Source organism: Nothobranchius furzeri, chromosome 14, assembly GCF_043380555.1.
Source record: "Nothobranchius furzeri strain GRZ-AD chromosome 14, NfurGRZ-RIMD1, whole genome shotgun sequence".
NCBI lineage: Eukaryota > Metazoa > Chordata > Actinopteri > Cyprinodontiformes > Nothobranchiidae > Nothobranchius > Nothobranchius furzeri.
Genome location: NC_091754.1, coordinates 12,176,110 through 12,197,472, shown reverse-complemented (window position 1 = coordinate 12,197,472; position 21,363 = coordinate 12,176,110). Strand labels below are relative to the sequence as shown.

At 47.4% G+C, this 21,363-nt stretch overlaps 1 protein-coding gene and 1 pseudogene across 2 annotated transcripts; both read right to left on the bottom strand.

Annotated features, from left to right (window-relative positions):
• Positions 1-374: 374 nt before the first annotated feature.
• Positions 375-11,240, bottom strand: LOC107389879 (uncharacterized; annotated as a pseudogene).
• Positions 11,241-11,370: 130 nt separating this feature from the next.
• LOC107390214 (histamine N-methyltransferase) lies at positions 11,371-21,137 on the bottom strand. Of its 2 annotated transcripts, none has more exons than XM_015966807.3 (7): positions 20,443-21,137; positions 19,937-20,090; positions 18,653-18,705; positions 17,712-17,819; positions 17,042-17,172; positions 13,922-14,015; positions 11,371-12,671 (listed from the first exon to the last, which is right to left on the bottom strand). In XM_015966807.3, the coding sequence occupies exons 2-7, from the start codon at positions 20,071-20,073 to the stop codon at positions 12,310-12,312; spliced, it is 885 nt and encodes a 294-aa protein (XP_015822293.2). In that variant the 5' UTR covers positions 20,074-20,090; positions 20,443-21,137; the 3' UTR covers positions 11,371-12,309. The 2 variants fall into 2 exon arrangements, with proteins under 2 accessions (XP_015822293.2, XP_054603084.1); XM_054747109.2 differs by having other exon boundaries at positions 19,937-20,086.
• Positions 21,138-21,363: the final 226 nt, after the last annotated feature.

The following is a 21,363-nucleotide window of genomic DNA, read 5'->3' as shown; positions in this document are numbered from 1 at the left end:
CTGGCAGAGACTGGGTAGCTGAATGGATCTTTTATAGCAGGGGAAGCAGGTGTGTGAGATGAGCTGAGGAGTCAGGAGCAGGTGAAGTGGATGAAGCTGATTACAGGAACAGGTGAGATGAATGGAGTTGATGGTGGTTGCCAGGGAAACAGGGCTTGTCAGGAGCTTGGTGAGGGGACCAGGTGAGCTGAATGAAGGCTGAAAAATGAGAGTCATGACAAATATAGGAAGTAAGAAGTTAGTGGATTTAATTATAACTGATTTTCTGATGACAATAATGCACATTCTGTGTAGTTTCTATTGATTTATTGAGGCAATAATGCACAATGATGAGAAATCAGAATGCTCTACTTCAATTTTTTTCATCAGGAATTCCTCAGGCGTGAACAAGAAGGCAGGTCAAGTTACTGTTGAAAAGAATCTTTCCATCTTTCTCAGTGCTGCACTTGGTCCTGAGAAGGTCCCAAATTCCCGCTCTGACCTCCGGGGAGAAAGATTGGCTGAAGTGACTCGTTCCCGTCATGACACTCAGCAGGTGCTCGCCAGGTTTGCTGCTCGGGTGAAAACACTTGGTGATGTCGAAGCTGTTGGGGATGGAATGTTCCTGAGGCCCAGGTTCTTCAGGGAGGCAACAACCTCTCCCGATGAGCGATACTCGGTGATGTAGTCGACGCATAGCTGTTTAGCGCACGTCTTCCACAGGATGTCTGAGCCGCTGGACCCTGGCTGGAGGGGGAAAAAACTATCAACCTTCAACATGGTTCTTCTTTTGATGGTTGTGTTTCAGGTAAAGGAGTTCTTACCTGCTTCAAGGATGATCATGAGCCAACTGCTTGGTTTCAGAAGGCCGTGAAAAAACTTGATAGTGTCAGCCAAACTATCCACATAGTGGATCATCTGTTACACAGAACGTTTGAACATCTGATATAAAGCCTTGACTGAAGTGCATTTAGAGTTAAATAGTTGTTAAAGTAACAACAAGCTTTCCTCTGGCTGACAATAAAACAAAGACGTTGAAGGGGACATATTAGGAGTTTTTCCTCAGTTACAATAGTTCTATGGTCGACACAAAACATGTTTGTGAAGTTCTTTGTGTATAATCCCTCTCACATAAAGCTATTTCTGTTGCTTTGTTGACATTTTAGTACCTTCCAAAATGAGCCATTTCAGGGCTCTGTCACTTTAAGAGAATAAGCTGGGACTGGCCACGCCCATCTTTCCCCAACTTAGGCTGCTATAAGCTGAGAAGCTCCGATATCTGGAAGGGCCTCGGACCTCTTGCACTTGACAGGTGGTTCAGTAAGAATTCTCCCACTAGTGACATCACAAAAAGGGGCTTTTTGAAATGGCTTGTTTGAGGCACATAAAAACTAAAAACAAACACTGTCATAAAATGGATGGATGGATTTTCTTCACATGTGGAGTGTCTCAAGAGTCCATCCTGATGTAGCAGGGTGATCGTTTGCAGCTGGGGGATGCTGCTTAACCAATCACCTGTAGAGGGCGCCCTGTTATAAGGACAGGGGTTGGTTCCCACGGTGATTGCCTCTCACTAAACGGGCATTTACTTCCGGGGTGTTGAGCCGGTTGTGTATGTAGCAGGGCTCGGAACATTGGTTACGTATTGTAACCCCAGATTCTATGAGTCTAGTCGCAGCCCTTAAGCTAGCTGCTATTGGAAGGATGATCTCCGCATGAGCCAATCATGAACAGCTTAAATGTACGCCCACCAATAGTGGGCCCCCTCGTGGTATATAACCGCAGTGACCCCACTGCTCACCTCCAATGGCTCTTATTCCCATCATAACCAGTGGGGCCAGTGGCTTAAGGGCTGCGACTAGACTCATAGAATCTGGGGTTACAATACGTAACCAACGTTCTATTTCGTCTAGTCTTAGCCCTTAAGCTAGCTGCTATTGGAATAAAGCACAGCTGGATGGGTTTACGCCCCACTGGTTAACACAACCAATGGACACACCCAATCAAATCTCCTCTAGTGGGGGACGTTCAGCCTCAGACCAGGCCTAAAGACTGAGGCAGGCACGATAAGAGAGGGGCCCCCACTAAAAAACATCATCCACAAGAGGATAAAATCCATCTCAGCAAGGCCAATGAGGTGCCATAAGCATTCATTTAGCCTGCTGGGGTCCAAGCACTGAACGAGTGATGGAACCTGAAGACACATCTCGTAAATAATAACGAGTAAAGGAACAGGGTGAAGCCCATGAAGCAGCCTGACAAATGTCTTCCATTGACACACCACTGAGGAGCGCCATCGAAGAGGAAATCCCTCTGGCCGAGTGAGCCCTGAGTGCCTCAGGGGGATTCCGCCCTGAAGATGTGTAAGCGAGGGAAATGGCGTCACACAGCCAGCGTGAAAGGCGCTGGGCCGACAGCGCCTGACCAAGGGAAGACTCCCTGTAGTGCACAAACAGGTTTTGTGAGCGACGAATCCCTGAAGTGCGTGACACATATCGTGCAAGCGCGCGCACCGGGCAGAGAAGGTGAGAAGCCGCCTACTCCTCAGAATTATGGGGAGGAGGAAAAAGTCCAGCCAATGAAATTGACCTGGATTTGAAGGAAGCATTAATGCTTTTGGGCACAAAGGCTGGGTTGGGCATAAAACAGCAGACCCGCCATCCTCCCGGATCCTGAGGCATGCGGGAAGCCACTGAGAGGGCGGTTAGGTCACTCACTCTCTTAACTGATGCTAGCGCCAGCAGCAATGCAGTTTTAAGCGACAGGAACTTGAGTGGGACCTGGTCCAAGGGTTCAAATGGAGCTTCAGATAAGCCGTGCAGAACCACCGTTAGATCCCATTGGGGAAAAAGCGGGCGGGACACAGGTCTGTTCCTTCTGACACCTTTTAGAAAACGTTTTGTGAGGGGATGATTGAAAACAGATCTATCTCCAAAACCCTGATGACATGATGAGATAGCTGCAGCATATGTCTTAACAGTGCTGAATGAGAGGCCCCTGACCATCAGTATCTGCAAAAACGATAGAACATCCGCCAGCTGGCAGGAGAGCGCTTGAACATTCCGTTCTGCGCACCAGTTCTGGAAAGCTGCCCATTTAGCAGCGTAAGAGGCAATGGTAGAGGGCGCCCGCGCACTCTGAATCGTGGCCACCACATCATGCGGCAGCCCAGAAGCCTCTAAGCGTGACTGCTCAGCGGCCAGACCCACAGCTGTTGGCCTATTTCCGGAGGATGTTTGATTATCCCATCCGCCTGGAGAAGGGCGTCCGCCCTCCACGGGGAGCCGGACACTAGCGCTTGCAGGTCCGGAAACCATGACGCGGACACGCGCCTGGGAGCCACCAGAATCACCGAGAGCTGTTCCGACCGAATTCGGTCCAGGAGACGGGGAATCAGAGGGACTGGTGGAAACGCGTAAAGGAGCGTTCGAGGCCAGGGCTGGTGTGAGAAGGCGTCCGCCCCGAGCGGGGGTCCGTCCCGGGGACTCAGGGAAAACCACAGGCGACACTGAGCGTTTTCGCGAGCCGTGAACAGATCCACAGACGGTTCCCCGAACCTGATCCAGATCTGTGATATCAGTGCAGGATGTAGACGCCTGTCGGAGTCGCGGGGTCCCCCTCTCGACAGGATGTCTGCCGCTACATTCAGTACCCCCGGAATGTAGATGGCTCTGATGGACAGCAGGTGGACATGTGTCCAACACAGTAAATCTGTGGCGACACGCAACAGTGGGAGGGATCGAACTCCCCCTTGGCGATTTATGTAGGCTGCCGCCACCTGGTTGTCTGTGTGAACTTCGACATGACGGCCCTCGAGAAGGGCAGCGAAGTGTCTGATCACATTCCTCACTGTCATAAGCTCCAACACATTTATGTGCTCGTGCATGTGGGAGGGCCAGCGATCTGCCACCGTGTGGGACAAGCACGTACCCCCCCACCCCGACAGTGACGCATCCGTAAACACAGATACGTGTGACGCAGGACGTCCGATGGGAACCCCGCGTGAGAGGATGCAGGGGTTCCCCCAGTGAGCGAGGTCCCCGCCCACTGAAGGGGGAATCCTCAACATACGTCTCTTCTGACGTATTGGGTGTACCCGGAGGCGGACGAACCAGCGTTGCAAGCGCCTCGTGCGCAGCAAACCTAGCGGCACTACTGAATGGGCTGCGGACATCATGCCCAGGAGTTTCATGACTAACCGGGCTCTCACGATCTTGCGGGGTTGAACACGGGAGATCACCGTGGAGAGATCTGCCGCTCTTGCAGGCGACAAACGTGCTCTCATTAGGGAGGCGTCCAACTCCACCCCGAGATACACAATCGACTGGGATGGAAGGATGGAGCTCTTTTCCCAGTTTATAGAAAACCCTAGGGTTGACAGATGCTCTGTCAACCTCCTGGTTTGCTGTGACGCCTCGTCCTCGGACCGAGCGCACAGGAGAAGATCGTCCAGGTAAAATAAGACCCTCATTCCCTCCGTGCGCAGTGGCTGCAGCGCGGTCTCCAGACATTTGGAGAAAGTGCGCGGGGCTAGCGAGTAGCCGAAAGGGAGGCGATTGAACTGATATTGAACTCCCTTGAACGAAAAACGCAGAAACTTCCGGTGGTTTGGAACTACTGGTATGTGGAAGTATGCGTCTTTCAGGTCGATTGACGTGAACCAATCCCCGGGGCGCACATATTCCAGGACTTGTCTCATCGTTAACATGCGGAAATGCATTACTGCTATGGAGCAGTTGAACAGGGACAGGTCGAGAATCGGCCTCATTCCTCCCGACTTCTTCGGTACTACGAAGTAACGGGAGTAGAAACCCGAGAGTTCTTGTCCGCGAGGGACTCGGGAAATAGCGTCTTTGGACAGAAGTTCCCGCAGCTCCAGCTCTAGCGCCTGAGACTGTACTTGCGATGTGAACGTCGTCTCCACGATCCCGTTGAAGGGAGGTGGAGTGGCCTGAAAATGAAGTGTGTGACCGCAATGAATGGTGTCCGAAATCCATTTGCTCATGATGCAAAGGCGGCGCCACTCGTGCGCGCGTTCCGACAATGGACGCGTGTGCGCGGTCACGTGAACAACGTCTGAGGGTTGTGCATGCGCCCTTACCGCCGTCGCCCGTACCAGAGAACTGGGGGCGACCCATGGAGGGCTGCGCTCGAAAGGGCAAGTGCGAAACAGCTGGAACAGGCTGGTCCACACCGCGGAGCGTGGAGTCCGAGAGTGAAGGACGAGTGGGAGCCGGGCCTGTGCACGGGGGCGACAGAGTGCTAGCGGATGGAGCCGCCCACTGTGCCGCCGCGCGTGGTCGAGACAGCGACATGACATCCCGCCCCACCCAACGGCGTGGGGAGAGCGGGACGAGTTGGGCCTGACCGGATGCTGGGGCCAGAGCGCAAATGGAGCGCACCCTTACGGCTGGCCGTGTATTACGACTACCTGCAGGAACATGTGTGCGTGCAGCAGTGCTTGGTGTGGGGAACATGTGTGAAAACTCGGCAGAGGATTCTGTGGAGGACTGTAGGATTGAGCTCTTGAGTGACGTTTTTTGGGTTTTATTTCAAAACCAACAACATCAGAACAATCAGTAACACACACATTCCCCCCAAAGAGTCACTTCCGTGGCTGCTTTCGGCGAGGCTCCTGCACCTGGGACTGCCAAGACGGCGTCTGCTGGCCCCGCCGGAACCGTTGCCCGCCATCTCGCTGGTCCCGCTGATGTGGAGCCGAAGCGGGAGGCCGGCTCCGTGGAGCGGGCGGTGCAGCTGGACATCTGAAGCTTCCGCGCCGTTCGTCCCATCCTCTGGCTGAACGGCCGGAGTGCGAGGCTGACCGAGGGTGGACCAGGTCTCGCACCGTAGCCGATAGTTCGGCCGTCTTCTGAGCCCTCTCAATGACGCCCCTAAGATGGGGACCAAACAGAACATCGGTGGTGATGGGGCCATCCAGCATCTCCCTTTGCAGATGTTCCGGAATGGAGGGCAGGGCCTTCAGCCAGATCGCTCGCTGGATGAGGGTCTGCCAGGCAGCGATGCGAGCAGAACCGGTGAGCACAGCAGCACACAGATTGAGGATGGCATCAGCAGTCTTAGTTATGACGGCTTTCGACTCCTCGGGAGCTTCCAGCTCCTCCATCATCTTGGAGACGCCGAAGGCAAGAAGGGCGATGTTATTCCCTGCAGCGCCGGTCTGAAAGGCACACTGATGTGCGCGGTCGGTGAGCCGCGTCAGCAGCTGGTCATGTTTTGAAGCGGGAACAGCTCGCGGGCCAGCGAGGTGGTGCTTGGCGCCGAACAGCGAGGCCAAATCCGGCTCTAGTGGAGGAACGGACGGCCAGCCTTGGTCGGAAAACCCCTCGACCTTGGTGATGGGCGCATATGTGGAGACTGGCGCCTTGAGCTTGGCAGGCTCGGAGAAGGCGGCAGACCAGCAGCTCATAGCAGCGGGGAAGCGCGGCCAGACAGGGTCTGGACAGCGTGTCTGAGTTGCCCCGAAAATTCCCGCCAAATCATCCGCTTCAGGCAGGGCTGGTTCTGGCACAGCTAGCCCCTTGCGGGCTGCTGACGCAGAAATGATGGCGGGCAGCTCCTGGAGCAGTGCTCTTACTGCTGGCAGGGAGGAGCGAGAAGCCACTGGGGCAGAAGGACCCGCTGAGCGAAGCTCGTCGACCTCCGTTATGTCTAGGAGGGACGCCGCCTCATTGTAGTTTTCGCTGTCAGTGACGTCATCCAGCCGGTTGAAGCCAGCCGGCTCCTGACCGGCGTCGAAGAAAACCAAAGCCTTGTCCAGCGGGTAGAAGTCAGCCACCGGAAATTCTTCGTCGGCGGCGGGAGTGAAGTACTCGACCCGGCGAATCTTCTCCGCCACGGGCAGAGCGGCACAGAACGGGCACGAGGCCTGCGGGGTCAAGGCCAGGCCAGCGTGGTGAGCCCCGAGACAGACCTCACACTTAGCGTGCAGGTCGCCGCTGGAAATGGAGCCCGTCTGGCAGGGTCTGGTGTCGCTGGACATGGCTGGTAATTTGTCTTCGGATAATTTGCTCTTTTGAGATAATATTTGCTCTTTAATAAAGCTCTCAAGCTTGGCATGAAGAGAAAAAGGAGGTGAGCAGTGGGGTCACTGCGGTTATATACCACGAGGGGGCCCACTATTGGTGGGCGTACATTTAAGCTCTTCATGATTGGCTGATGCGGAGATCATCCTTCCAATAGCAGCTAGCTTAAGGGCTAAGACTAGACGAAATAGAACTCTCAGCGCAAACTGTAAGTAAAAGGATCCCTTCGGCGATGGCAGCTTAGGAGTCTGTGTTGATCATATTAGTCTAGTGGTGGCTGGTGTGTGACCGATCAGCTCTGGGACTTACCAGTGTTTCGCCGGCTAAGGTGGGCAAACTAACGCCTAAGGTATGTACCCTGCCCTTTTCACCATTCAGCTGCTCATTTTAATTAGCTTTGACTCATTTTAGAGTCTGCACCTCCACAGACTCTGCTGTTTCGCTTCTCCCCGGCTCCCACGAGTAGAGGACACGAGTTCCCGGTATCGCCCGGCGTGCGGGTGCTTGGATGTGACAGCGGCTGGTCCCGCTTGACCTATACCAGATCGGGTCCACGGCCACCAACGACATCGCCTCCTAGGCTAGGCTGTAGTGGAACTCAACTCTGGTCCAGGAAGGACCACCTCTCCGGTGTCCGCAGCAGCAGGAACTTTCGAGCTGTTTAGCAGCTCTTTGCTGTGCGTGGCGCACGTCTGGCATGCATCTGAGCGAGACTGATTGCTCTTTTAAAATAAATTATTTTGCTTTATTTTTATTTATTTTAGACAGCCTGCAACTCCTGGCTGGTGACCTAGCAGGCTGTCCATCTTTTTAACAGTTTTTGTTTTTAACAGTTTCTTTTTTTTATTGCAGGCTGCTTGCTCCCAGTGGGCACGATCGGCCTTGGTGGTGGGAGTTTTCCACGTGTGAGTGTGTGTGTTATTTCATCGTGCATCTCCTGGATGCACGGCACTGTGATGGGTGACTTTAGTTTTTTTTTGGTTGGTCGAATTGGACCCTGTAAGCTTCAGCCTGTTCAGATTAATTTAGTATCTTTTCTTTCTCTTTTATATTTTAATAAAAGCATGCCATTGGTCAGACCACGTCTCCTGCCTGATTGGACCTGTGTGTCCTTATTTCCTGGGGTGCAACTCCCCAGGTGGCGTTGTGTGTTACTGGCAACTACAACCAACCCCGGATGCCACACTGACATGACGGCATCCGCTCCATCCATGAGGAGAATGTCCTGTTCCACCACTTCCCAAAGGTTCTGGGTTGTACTGAGATCTGGAGACCGTGGAGGCCGTTGGAGCCAGGTGAACTCTTGGTCATGTTCTAGAAACCAGTTAGAGATGATCTGAGCTTTGTGACATGGTGCATGAACCTGCTGGTATTAGCCAACAGAAGATGGTTCCATGTGCTCAAAGAGATACACATGGTCAGCAAAAAATCTCTGGTAGGCTGTGGTGTTTAAACCAGAATCCGGTGGTGCTAAGGGACCAAGAACACCCACCACCACCAACACCATGTTGAAGCACTGGTAAAAGGAAGGATGGATCCATGCTTTTGTGTTGGTGAAACCAAATCGTGAGCCAGTTCTGGTGATCCTGTGGGGACTGTAGCCATAGCCTGATCCCAGCTGACAGGAGTGACACCTGATGTAGTCTTCTCCAGCTGGAGTCCATCTGAAGCAGCTGTTGTGCTTCAGAGATGTCATTCTGCAGACCTTTATAGGAGCCAGAGTTTATTCAGATTCGGATTTCAGATTTATTGGCCAAGTAAAATTACATTTTCAAGGAATTTGTCTTCGGTAGATGTTCGCTCTCTAAAACATACAACAACCACAATAAATGAGAATAAAAATACCTAAAAACACATAAGAACATGTATACCCACACACATGTTCATTTACACACACACCTATATACATATATACATACCCACACACACACACACACACACACACACACACACACACACACACACACACACACAGTACAGTAGCTTATCTAAGCTACTGTAATCTAGAACCAGTCTGTGAGTCAGTAAGTAAACTGGCTTATTGACAATAAATCTGATTATGAAAATCCCAGAAAATCAGCAAGTTCTGAAATTCACAAAACAACCTGTCAAGTTTAATGTCATTTAAATCCCCCTTTTCCATCAAACAGCTCAGTTTCAGCACGTCGCCTCAGGGGCGGATCTGATTGTTCTGAGTACGGGGTCCCTGAGGGGCCATAATATTTATAAGGGGGGGTCAAGTATTAGCCCAACATCCTTACACACACTGGAAATTCCTATTTGGCTCATTAGCACCACCAGTGTTTGGACTTTGAATTACAACCACACGCCATTTGATCACTGCACAAAGGACAGATGTGACAGAACAGGGGCACTTCAGGCAGCCAATCAAATTTCAGATACAGATTATCCCCAGGGGCACCGCTCCTAGAACAGCCGAGGAGTCATCTTAACCTTCATGCCTAACCTTCGAGCTGCTACCGTTCAAGAAACTGAACTGACCACTAAGTTTGTTCCTCTCACCACTTACGTACGTTTTGCATTAAGAGCTAAAAGTCAAGCTGGTTTAAAGTGCTTATGAATGATGATGATGATGATGATGATGCACACCTTTGAAGTTGTCTGTGAGCTCCAAGCTGCCCTCCACAATGTCAGCTGTTACGGGAACAGCAGGGAATGCCGACTGCAGCAGGGAGAGCATCTGGACATCTATCTGACCTGGAGGAGGCAATTCCGCTAAAACATTTTTAAATTATATCTTTTAAATCCCGCTTTATTTCTTTATGACATCACATTAGCAATAGCTCAGAGCCTATTGTTGTTCTTCATTTCAGGTCCTTTCCAGTTCTTCAATAAAACAGTAATATTTGTAGCAGCTACTCAACCCAGTTGGGAAGTCGTGCTGCTTAAACTCTTTCTGCTGGTACTTCTGGAGCTTATTAACATCTGTTATGATGAGCCATCATGCCGATGGGGGAGCTGTTTACGTGCAAGAGCAGCTGACTGGATTTTCCAAAGCCCAATTAATCCTGAGAATAAAACTCCAAATCCCTGACAAATTAAACAGGAGACAAAGAAGCTGGGAGCAAATGGTGACGAGCAAAGAAGGCAAAGATGTTACGAAGACAAAGCTTAAATATCAGAATGTGAAATTAAATGTTTTACAGAAACATGGCTTCCTGGATGCGTAACAGATGTTCTTAAAATCACCAGTTTAATCTGCCATCATTTAGGATGATTCATCCAGTTTATGATCATGTTGTTGCTGACTTTACTGTAGATTAGTCAAACACTCACTTACCTCCTCCATCTCCAACACCAAGAACATCCAGGCTGGTTTGACCTGCTCCAATCCTGCAAGTGAGGAAAACTCGCTAACACACGAATGCTAAACAAAAGAATAAAATTGTACCGCTGCTCTCGCTCAGACTTTTGTAAATCTTTAAATTTCTCAAAATTGACATTTTCTCTCTTGAAGGGTCAGTGCGAGGTGTGATGGGAAAAAATCTAAGAAATATCAACGTCAGAGAAAGAATCATGAATAGCATGTTTTGTAATTGTTCCCCCCCACCCCCCACCCCCCCACCCACACCCAACCCGGCTATTCCCTGCAGAAAACAAATATTCCCCCCTTATTTGTCCCATACCTTTTGAATTCCCCAGGCAAGACATCGTGGACGAACTTGGGAATTTCCCCGTGCTCGTTTGACTTTTCCAGATAAAAGTGGAAGTCACTCACACCACAGCCCTCGTAGCACGTGCTCTTCACTGTTTCAGCCATGACTGGTCCCGGCAATCCATTTGCACAAAAGCAAATCATTTATTTACCACAGTGGTGACAAAAAACCTTCCTTCAGAGGCACAGAAGGTAAAACGTTCCATGCCGACGGCGAAACTGTAGCTACAAAACAAAACAGGTAAACAAAAACTGTTTCTGTGTTTAAAAAGAACAAAAGCATGGAATTAGAACCACGACACAGCAAGAACACACCTAAGAGGTAAAACGTGAACCTGGAGGAGGTGGATTTGAAGTGTGGAGACTGGGAAGCTACAAGCTGCCCTTCACAGGCACCGTTTTACTCACTAATTCCTTGTTATGTAACTCTGACCTTGACTGATTCACCAGAAGCAGCTGCAGTCGTGCTCTCAATCTAACATGTGCACTGGATCCGTTTTCCTGCTTCTAAAGTGGCTTAGTTCCTTGTTTTGGAAACATTATTATTGTTGTATTTGTTGAGGTTTATTCATAATTGATCGTTTTCATCTAAATACTTTCTTTTCTAGATGCATTCAGTTGTTTGTCTTCTGTACGGCTGAGACACAAAGAGACAAAAAACACAATAAGTCAAATAAAACAAGCTGAAAACTTTATTTTCCAATCCAGTTTTTTTCTAATGTTTTGCTTGTAGTAACTCACATTGCCCACTAGGTGACACAAAAACTCCATACAGCAGGACAAAAATTCACAAAGCTCAAATTATATTTGTTAAATGGTTCCCCAAACAGACCCACCAAGGGAAAAACACAGCACTTAAGTGGAGCACAGCACAATATTCTGGAAGGAAAGGGAAATTAGGAATAATCTGGTCTCATCCAGAAAGTAGCCAGTTTCAAACTATTTGACTACCTCCTTGGTTTGTCACAGACATGCATTATTTTTCTTTTCAACTGAGAAAAACTATTTTTAAAAATGAACTCATTTCTATTATTTAGCTTTTATAAGCAGTGATTCCGTTGCTGTCATTACCTGATTCTTTGCGGCAGCTTCCGTGCTGTTCTGCTAACATCTGAACAAGTTCATTTGTAATTTTGTGCACAGCAAGGCAGTACAGATAAGAGAAAAACCTACACTTGACCCAAATGTGCAGTCGTGGTAAGAAAGATAGCTAGAAGCTGCCTTTTACAAGACAATGTGTAGCACTTGGTCTGCCTTGTAGAGTTGGTTTTTTAGTGTTAAGCCATTTAAATGTGTTGACAATTCAGCAAAATGTCCAGATTTTCTGAGTTTTCAGTCACTGACCTAAAGTTTAACCTTCCCCAGCTGAAACCTGAATCCGCTTCTCAGTTTTTAATTTACCACTTCAAGCTCCTGCAGACCTAAATATTACCTTCAAGGGCTTTAACATGTAATGTGTAATTAATTATCTCCAGCTTTTCTAAAGTGAGCCCCAGTAATAAGTTCATAGTCCAATTTCCACTGAAAGCAGGGGTTTAGCTAACTAGCCAATAGCGTACTTTACAGTTGACATCATTAGGTGTTATAATTCTGCTGCTATAAACGTGTTTAGGTTGGTTCATCAATAACGATGGCTTCGAGGTTGTAGATGAAAACAACTCTGTCCTCGGACCGGGAGCTGCAGTCCGGGTGCCGCAGCAGCTCCAACACACCGGCTTTCAGCTCCGGCGAGGCGGTTTTACTAAAGTCCAGCACCTCGGTGAGGAAATCAAGAAGCAGCTCTCCCTTCTCATCTCCCTCAGTGAAACACTCGGTGATATCCATGTGAGAGGGCAGGTCAAAGCTCTGGTAGCTCACTCCCTTGGAGTCCAGGAAGCATCTGATGTCTCTTGTGGTTACACAATAACTTATTCCTGTGCTGCACAACTGGTTCCTGTATTTCTGGCACAGTTTCCCCCAGCCACCCTTATCTAGGAACAGACACCACAAAAAGGTAAACAGATTATAATAGTGCAAGCATGCCATCATCATCATCATCATCCTCACGGCTCTTGCGAGGGGTCGGGGGTCATCCCGCTCCGGTGCGTTGAGCCTACCAAATGAACCAGTTCTTTCCATTTCTGCCTGGTGGTCATGTGCCAGCTGTTCTTCCTTTGCCAGTTGCACTTTGCAAGCATGTTACTGGAATAAATTACTGTAGATTTTTGAGATTCTGCCTCATAATATTAGAGGCCTGCAGTTTCAGTGAGCTGTTGTCATGTCTGAGTAATGGAACTTCACATTCAGCAAAAAACATTCCTCTCTCCTATTCAAATCCACAGCTTGTGGCCATAGAAGAAGGTTGAAACGTAAATGGATCTGTAAATTAAGAGCTCTGCCTTTCAGCTACGCTCTCTCTCCTCTCCAGAACACCCGAACAGCCCTTACCAGGAAAGCTCAGGAGTAATGCTGCCACCTGTAGTTGGAACACACCATTCGGCCCCCCGAATTCAAACAGGGAGCTCGCCACCCCAATCTGCCTATCCAGTGCCTCCAATGTCTACGTGATTCTGCAAAGCCACTTCAGTCCACACAGCCTCACAATATTCAGAGGCTTCCGGGTAAATCTCACCCATTGCCGGGGCTTTTCCACCATGGAGCTTTTGACCACCTTGGTGACCTCAACACCAGAGATTGGAGAGCCAGACCCAAAGTCCCCAGACTCTTTCTCACTAGAAGACTGGCTGGGTGGGATTGAGGAGGTCTGCCCACTAACCCACAACATCCCGAGCTGAGGTCAGCAGTACACTGTTCCCACTATAAACAGTGTTGGCAGTGCACCACTTCCCCCTCCTGGGACGCCAGGTGGTGGAGAAAAATCTCCTCAAAGCCATATGAAAGTGCTTCTCCATGGTCTCAAACTCCTCCCATGCCCGGGTTTTTACCTCGTCAGTCAACCAAGACGCATTTAGCTCGGACTACTAGTACCCATTCGGCTTCTTTTGGGGTCCCACGTGCAAAAAAAGACTTGATAGGTTTCCTTCTTCAGCTAGAGAGCATCCCTGCCAGTGGTGTCAACCAGCAGGTTTGGGGTTACCCCTCTTGAGGGAACTGGTTTTGGAGCCAGAATCGTGGGCAGATGAGAGTCTAAATAGCCAGAACTGCTACATTACAGACCAGTTCAGGCTATTTCTCTGCCCAAAAACCATTTGTTTATTTGCAATTACATCAATCAACTCACCAGACACTAGAGTTATAATAAGTTTCCCGTTCTTATCGAGAAGACTCTGGAAGAAGCTGATGGTGGCGCCGAGATCCTTCACATAGTACAGCATCTGTCGATTTCACCACAAAATGAGTTGGTAGCTGCATTCACAGAGCACCTTATGACGCCTACTGCACACTGGAAGCAAAGGCGGCGCGGAACGGCAGCGGAAAGGTTTACTCGCAACAATCACAGAACTCAAGTGCACACCGGGAGAGTCTCGGCAGCAAAGCGGCATCTCTGCCGTGCTCCTCGCTCGACTCGTGAGATCACAAAATCTCTCGAGACTTTCGCCAACCTCCTCGTGAGACCATGAGATCCCATGAGACGTCAAAGGTTACGAGTTGTTTATGCAATCCGACATTAAACAAAAAAGAAGGAAATCACATTTTATTTCGCTGTTTGATGTCATATGTGATGTTTTTCCTCTCCACCGCCAGGAATGAAGCCATGAAAGCACACCACTCGACTTCTGGATCGATGCTGTGAGTAAATAAGCTGTCAGGTCGCACCTAAGCTTCATTATATATCAAATTGCATCGCTGCAATACTTTTACATTGAAAATTACCATGGATTTTACACTGAGACCATTTGTGATTTCCTGTCTAGCCCTATGTTAATTGTTGTAATTGACGCTCACAGAAAAAAAATAACCCGATCCTATCTTTAGCAGCGCGGCGTGTCGCTATGGGACGCATCTGAAAACCGCCGTATGGCGGCTGGTTTGTTACACTCCGTAGACTATAATGGATTCTCTTTGAAGCGGTGCCGTTTCGCTGCCGTTGCAGTAGGGTGTGCAGTAGGGGTTATATCTCTTTGCTAAACTGATGATCTAGTGGAATTCATTGCCATCGAGTGCCACCTAATGAACGTAACCTAGACAGGGCTGCCAACTTTTGAACTTTTAAATGCGTGAGCAGGTTGGGGGGGGTTGGGGGTGGACCGTTTTGCCCCTGAAAGCTTAAGGTTGGTTTATGCTTGACGCGTCCGCCAGGTTCGCACGGCAAAATTGCATCATTTTAACAACCACGCCCCTCCACCGTGCCTCCCCACAGCCCAAAATTTCCGCACCGCGCACCTAGGAAATTTTCTAACCTCGTGGACGGACGTGGAAAAACATGGCGGACTGGCAAGAACTAGTATGGCAGAGGTTCGTCAATACAGACATTTGTATGATTCAGCTCTCAAAGATCACGGTGATCAACATGTTGTTATTAATTCTTGGAGAGAAACAGCTCGCACTGTCGGAAAAGACGAGGACGCTGTTAAAAATAATGAAATGCCATGTTGTAAACAGTAGTTTCTACTTCTACTATCAGTGTTGGGAACGTTACTTTAAAAAAGTAATTAGTTATAGTTACTGATTACTTTGTCAAAAAAGTAACTCAGTTACTAACTGAGTTACAAGATCATAAAAGTAACTAATTACCAACAAAAGTAACTACTTAGTTACTTTTTTCATTAAAGAATGCAAGAATTACTACAATAGTAAAATATAAATGAGTAATGACTGAACATAATAAAATGTATGTCCAAATGTTTTATATAAACCTGAATAATTTAAACAAATAAGCACTTAACAGGAGGAACTACTAATAGGAACATTACACTAATCTAGACTATTAAAAGGTCACTGTGTGATATTTAACAAAAACCCAATCAGCTAAAATTTAAAATTGCAAATAGAAACACCTGTAAAGGTTCCCGAGCCTTTAAATGGTATCTCAGTCTAGTTAAATTACAGAAATAAATGTAATTTTGCACAGTATTCTAATTTTTCCAGCTTCACATAATTGTGTGTTTTTAGCAGCATTTCTGTTGCTGCTAATCTAGTAACGGTTAAATAAATAAATAAAATCCTTTAAAATGACACTAGAAGAGGCACAAATCTGATGGAGGACTTACATTTACTAACTTGGGTCAGACCCAACCACAGAAGAGCTGAAGCTGGGTGGTAAACACACACACAGTGTCTGAGACTGATGCATCAGTGTTACAGCGGGACTAAAGACATGATCACAAACAGGTTACAGCTGGATGATCTAGGAAGGTATAGAAGATCAGGACGTCTGAGCGGTGAACAGATGAGCGGACCTTCGGGACGTCCCGCTGTCACGCTAGGGCACGGCTGCAGACCCGCAGAGTCGCTGCTGCAGCAACAAATCTGCGGGGGGTCTGCAGCCGTAGATATTAATCACGTCTTCCTCGTTCTTCACGGGCCGTGATGCTCTTAAACATCTACCTCTTAAGCTCCTGATCAGCTGATGATGACAGCTTCAACACAACGCGCTGCTTCACGCACGCATTTTCTTATCAGTAACATGAACAACGTTTTGATAAAAGAAGACATAATTAATTAGTTTGCTCGTTACAGAAAGAAATATTTTTTATTAACGCGGTTATTTTAAACGGAGTTATTCCCGTTGTGTCTACAGAATGCAGCGACTGAGACCGTGAGGGTCTCCACCCACCCGGCCAATCATCATCGTGTTTGTAAGTGTGTTACCGACACCTCTCTCTCCCTGGCTGCAGCTGAAGTGTGGCGGTCAGAAAGCCTCACACTGTTGCTCAACGTTCTACAAGCACATAGTAACGCACAACGTTCCGTCCCTAGTAACGGTAACGGCGTTGCAACGGCGGGAAAAGTAATTAATTAGATTATTCCGTTACCTATAAAAGAACGCCGTTAGAAACGCCGTTATACTTAAACGGCGTTACTCCCAACACTGTCTACTATGGTGTAGTGTTGGATGCATGCTGTAGAGCTCCATGCTGCCCCCTACAGTTTGGGAGAATATTGGCTCACCGCAGAGACAAGCCGCACGAACCATAAACGCTGCGAGTTGTGAAGCGCGTTCCAGCCGCGAGCCGCATCACCAAGCGGAAAGTAAATGCGTCAAGCAAAAACCAAGCTTCACTGCGGGTGGGGTGGGAGGGGGGGGGGGTGGCTGATTCTTCAGTGTGACATATTGAAGGTGTGGTTTGAGAGCTGTGATGAGGGACAAATGCGAGTCTCATGCTCAATGCGTGAGTTGGCAGCCCCTACCCACGTGTCAGAAGTACAGTGCGGGAGCTGGAGAGACGTCATCACCAACCTGGATCATGTGAACGAAGTCTGCCTTCTTTGTCATCTTCTTCTGTTTCCAGTTCTCCTCAAACTCTGAGGCTGTCATCTTGTTCCAGGTGAACTTTGTGTAGTTTAATTCTGGTTTCTGAGACACTAAAACTTAAGACAAAAACACACCTAATAGGTTAATGTTGGTGATTTCTGCACAAAAATTATACAAATTTCTGAATCTTGGCTGTAGATGTCTAAAGCACATTTTCTGGCTTCGTGAAAGCAAAACTTTTTCTTTGATAACCCTTTATTTTCCACACTAGGAAATATGCTATGCTACGTTTCGCAACAAAATGGCTACATTGCAAAATTGCTACTCTACAAAAAATGCTGCTCATTAAAATCAAGGACTGATGGTGATCTGGCTGTGATGCTAATTGATTTGTAAGTAGTAATACTTTTGACCAACAGTGTGGTTCTTTTGACTTTGTGGCTTAGTAGTTGGCTCATGTTAGCGTTAGCCTGTAGCACTAGCAAAAGAAGGCTGCAGCCGAGTGGTAACTCCATTTTCAAAAAGTAGGGAGAAATGTTAAAACCTAATTTTAAGTGTGCCTTAAAATTATTTTACAATTTTTACTTTTTATAGAAAACAAACATTCAGCCGTATTTTGGAGTATGCAAGCAGGAAGTAACTTTGTCCCACATACCTTGATAGTGATGTAACTGTTGGCTGCTTGGCTCCACCACCTCGTTATCGATGGTCACTTCTGGGTGCTTCTTGTGGAGCTCTGAGAGCATTTCAAGGTCAATGTCACCTAAAGATAACAAGACAATTATTATAATTTGATCTCAAAAAACAAATTTGTTCCAATAAAATAAAATAAACACAATATATATTTACTGTATGGTCTGATATTCTTGTGACATAAAAATATAAACTCAGAGTCCAACCAGAAAGTGTTTAATACTTAATATTTTGGGTAACGTTTGGTTGCAGTGAGATGTTTTTGTTCTTCTTAAAGGGTAGGGTTAGGGTTACCTTAGGAGCCAGTTAGGAGCCTCGCTGCAGAGTTCTGGACCAACTGAAGGTGGTCAAGAGCTTTTTTGTTAAAACATGTGAAGAGTGTGTTACAGTAATATAGACGGGAGGAGATAAAGACATGGAGAACCATTTTAAGTTCATGTTTTGACACCAACCTTCGCAGTTTGGAGATATTTCTTAAGTGATAAAAACAGTTTTGGACCAATATTTTTGAGTGACCTTCAACAGACATTGATTGGTCAAAAACACCCCCGAATTCCTTGAGTTTGTCTTGACGGCAGAGGATAAATGACCAAGTTGACTAATCAGGGGAACCATGCTCTCAGGGACAACGATCAGACATTCAGTCTTTTCAGAGTTTAACTGAAGGAAGTTATCTTCTAGACCAGCGGTACCGGCAGTCCAAGTGAAACGTAGAGGAGACTGGTGACGAGACACATCCCTCCCAATCCCCGGTCCGACAATCCAGCACCAACCCCCTTCCATTTTTTGCAGCAGGTATAAAAGAAACCCTCAAAGGTGTCAGTTATAGGTTAATCATTAACACTCCCTGCAGAGAGCACCAAGCTATTTACGCTGCACATAAGAGACAGTTTGTGTTCATACCTGCTCCACTTCCAACCTCAATCACATTTAGATGGGACTTTCCATCTCCAATGCTGAAGGGAAAGCAGAAAAAACGTCTTGAGAGCAATAAAAGCCTCGAAATCCACAGGCTCCATCCTGCCGGTCATATTTGTTCAGGCCTGTAACTGACATTCCTCCACCCTGAGACCTGGGAATGCTCATGTAGGCCTATCAGAACGTTAGACTATAATAATAATAATATTATTATTATTATTATTATTATTATTATTATTATTATTATTATGCATTTTGCACAAATAAAAAAATCAGACTGACTAAGTTTGGTGTAAATCTTCAAATGACTGGTTATTTTAAAATGACAAGATGTGCTGCTCAGCAGCCGCTACACTTCCTGTGGGTCTTCATGAAGCTCAACCTGGACTCCAACCTGCTACTGACCTTCTACCACTCATCCATTGAGAGCTTGCTGACCTACTGCATCACAGTATGGTATGGCAGCTGCACCATGGCAGACAGGGAGAGGCGTCAGAGGGTTGTAAAGGCAGCACAGAGGATAAATCGGCAGCCTCCTACCCTCCCTGATGGATTTTTCCACCTCCCACTGCCTCAGCACAGCAAAAATACCTAATCAAGAACAGCTCCAACCCTGGCTGTGACCTGCTGCCGAGGAGGCACTACGGGTGCATCACAACCAGGCTCAAGAACAGTTTTAACCCAAAAGGCATAACCACCATATGCACAGACACAAGCCAACCTTGGGCTCCCCTCTGCCCATCAATCTGCAGTATCCAATATCTATATGGCATTGTTGTAATATCCAATATCTATACAGAGCAACTTTGCACCACTTGTTCATTGTTTTTAATTGTTTATTATGTGTTTAACTGCACTGAAGGAGCTGCTTTTAATCTCTTTGTACTTGTGTAATATGACAGTCAAAGGCGTTATTTTCTATTCTAAAATGCACTTTTATGTGCAATATACTAACTTATCATTTTAACTGGTCTTTTCCTCAGATACTACTACGTTTGTAACGTCATCATCATAACTGTAAAGTCAGCGTTATTCTGATGATCCCACACCATAATCCAAAGTTAGGTTATGGAAAATCAAACGTTTTACCTATCAGTGTCATACAGGTCAAAGTCATCTGCTATGTGGCAGATCAGGTTTCTCCAGCTATGGACTCTATAGAACCATCTTTTGTTGTAGTAACAGTAAAAAGGTAAAATATTACGCCTATATTGTGGTTTGAGTCAGATTTCATCAGGTTACTGCTGAAGCTCCAACAGGTGTGGTTACCTGGCCAGGATGTGTGGCAGCTTGTTGTGGATGAAGTCCTTCATACACTGATGCTCTGAGGAGCGCTCCAGGAAGAGCTGGAAGGACTTCTGGTACCTGTCATCATCATGAACCAGACTCATCAGAGGGGAAGCCATGATGGGTTCAAACCTGTCTGGGCAATAAAAAATAAATCTATGGATTTTATTCGGATTCATCTCTTCGTATTCATGGTGCTGATCACGTTTCCTGTCGGCTCCCACCGGAACTCCCCTCAGCGGCGCTGCAGCTGAGCGCCTTTGTGGCGAATCCGCGCAAAGATGACAGATGCATTTGCACATTTAAAACAGCACCAAGCTTCAACAAAAGCGGAATCAGGAACGCCGCAGGCGTGCTGGCTGCGTCGTGTCCCGCAGCTGCTCAGAAAACTGGACGAATCTTTTATCTAACGTTCGCGTGTTTGAGCAGCTGAGCGCTCAAATGAAGAATAGAAAAAGTAAACAAAAGAAGCAAAGAGGATTACTTACAGTCGCACCGGTAAGGGGGGTGAACGTTGAGGTTGAGCACTCCCACTTTTCCCGCAGTTTTCCAGAAAAACACTGCGCTATAAATCAGGCCCTTAATTCCGTTTCACGCCCCTACTTTTGCGCACCGCTGTTGGGTTCCGCACCGCCCAAGCGTCAGAAAACGCGTGCGCTCTTTACCAACGTGGAAAGGACAATTACAACTCATTTTCAACTCTCTGAGCATCTTTATTCTGCTTTAATTCAAAGAATACAAAACTTAAGCTCTTCAGACCTAGACTAGATCATTCTAACAGCAGAACCTGAATGCCAGCTGGGGGAGTTTTTAATCATTTATTTCCTTTTTGAAAGCCCAAGAAGGCAGATTCCAGCACTTGTTGCATCTAAACCACCAGAACAGGCTCAGCTCAAAACTAGTGATTTGTAATTGTAATCTCAGAATGCTGACCTGACTTTACTGGCCCTCAGGTTTCTTGAGCAAAACGTCCCTGAACTAGTTGGTTTATGCCTGCCTGTCCACTTCTTCTGACCAAACCACACACCCACTTCACTCCGCTCCTCTTCTATCTTCACTGGCTGCCAGTCAACTTCAGGGTTCAATTCAAGATCCTGGCTCTGATCTTCAGGGCCTTACATGGACAAGCACCATCTTAAATCAGTGATCTTCTCAGTCCCTACACTCCCAGCAGGTCCCTGAGTTCCAGTGACCAAAGCCTAATGGTTGTGCATGCAGCACAACAGGCTAAAGACCAAAGGTGACAGATCATTTGCTGCTGTGGCCTCCAGACTCTGGACCTCGTTGTTCACATTCTCCAAATTTTAAGATATTTTTAACCCTCTGGAGGCAGGCGTTGCAGATTTGCAACGTTAAAGCCTACCTGGTTACACCATATACGTATTTCATGAGCATTTTTTAACTCGGAA

Excerpts from the sequence above, each read along its gene's own strand:
- LOC107390214 (XM_015966807.3), bottom strand. The coding sequence starts at position 20,073 with ATGGCTTCCCCTCTGATGAGTCTGGTTCATGATGATGACAGGTACCAG. Across the intron at positions 17,173-17,711 it reads ACAGTTACATCACTATCAAG|TTTTAGTGTCTCAGAAACCA; the intron begins GTATGTGGGACA and ends TTTTGTCTTAAG. Across the intron at positions 12,672-13,921 it reads TATTATAACTCTAGTGTCTG|ATAAGGGTGGCTGGGGGAAA; the intron begins GTGAGTTGATTG and ends GTCTGTTCCTAG.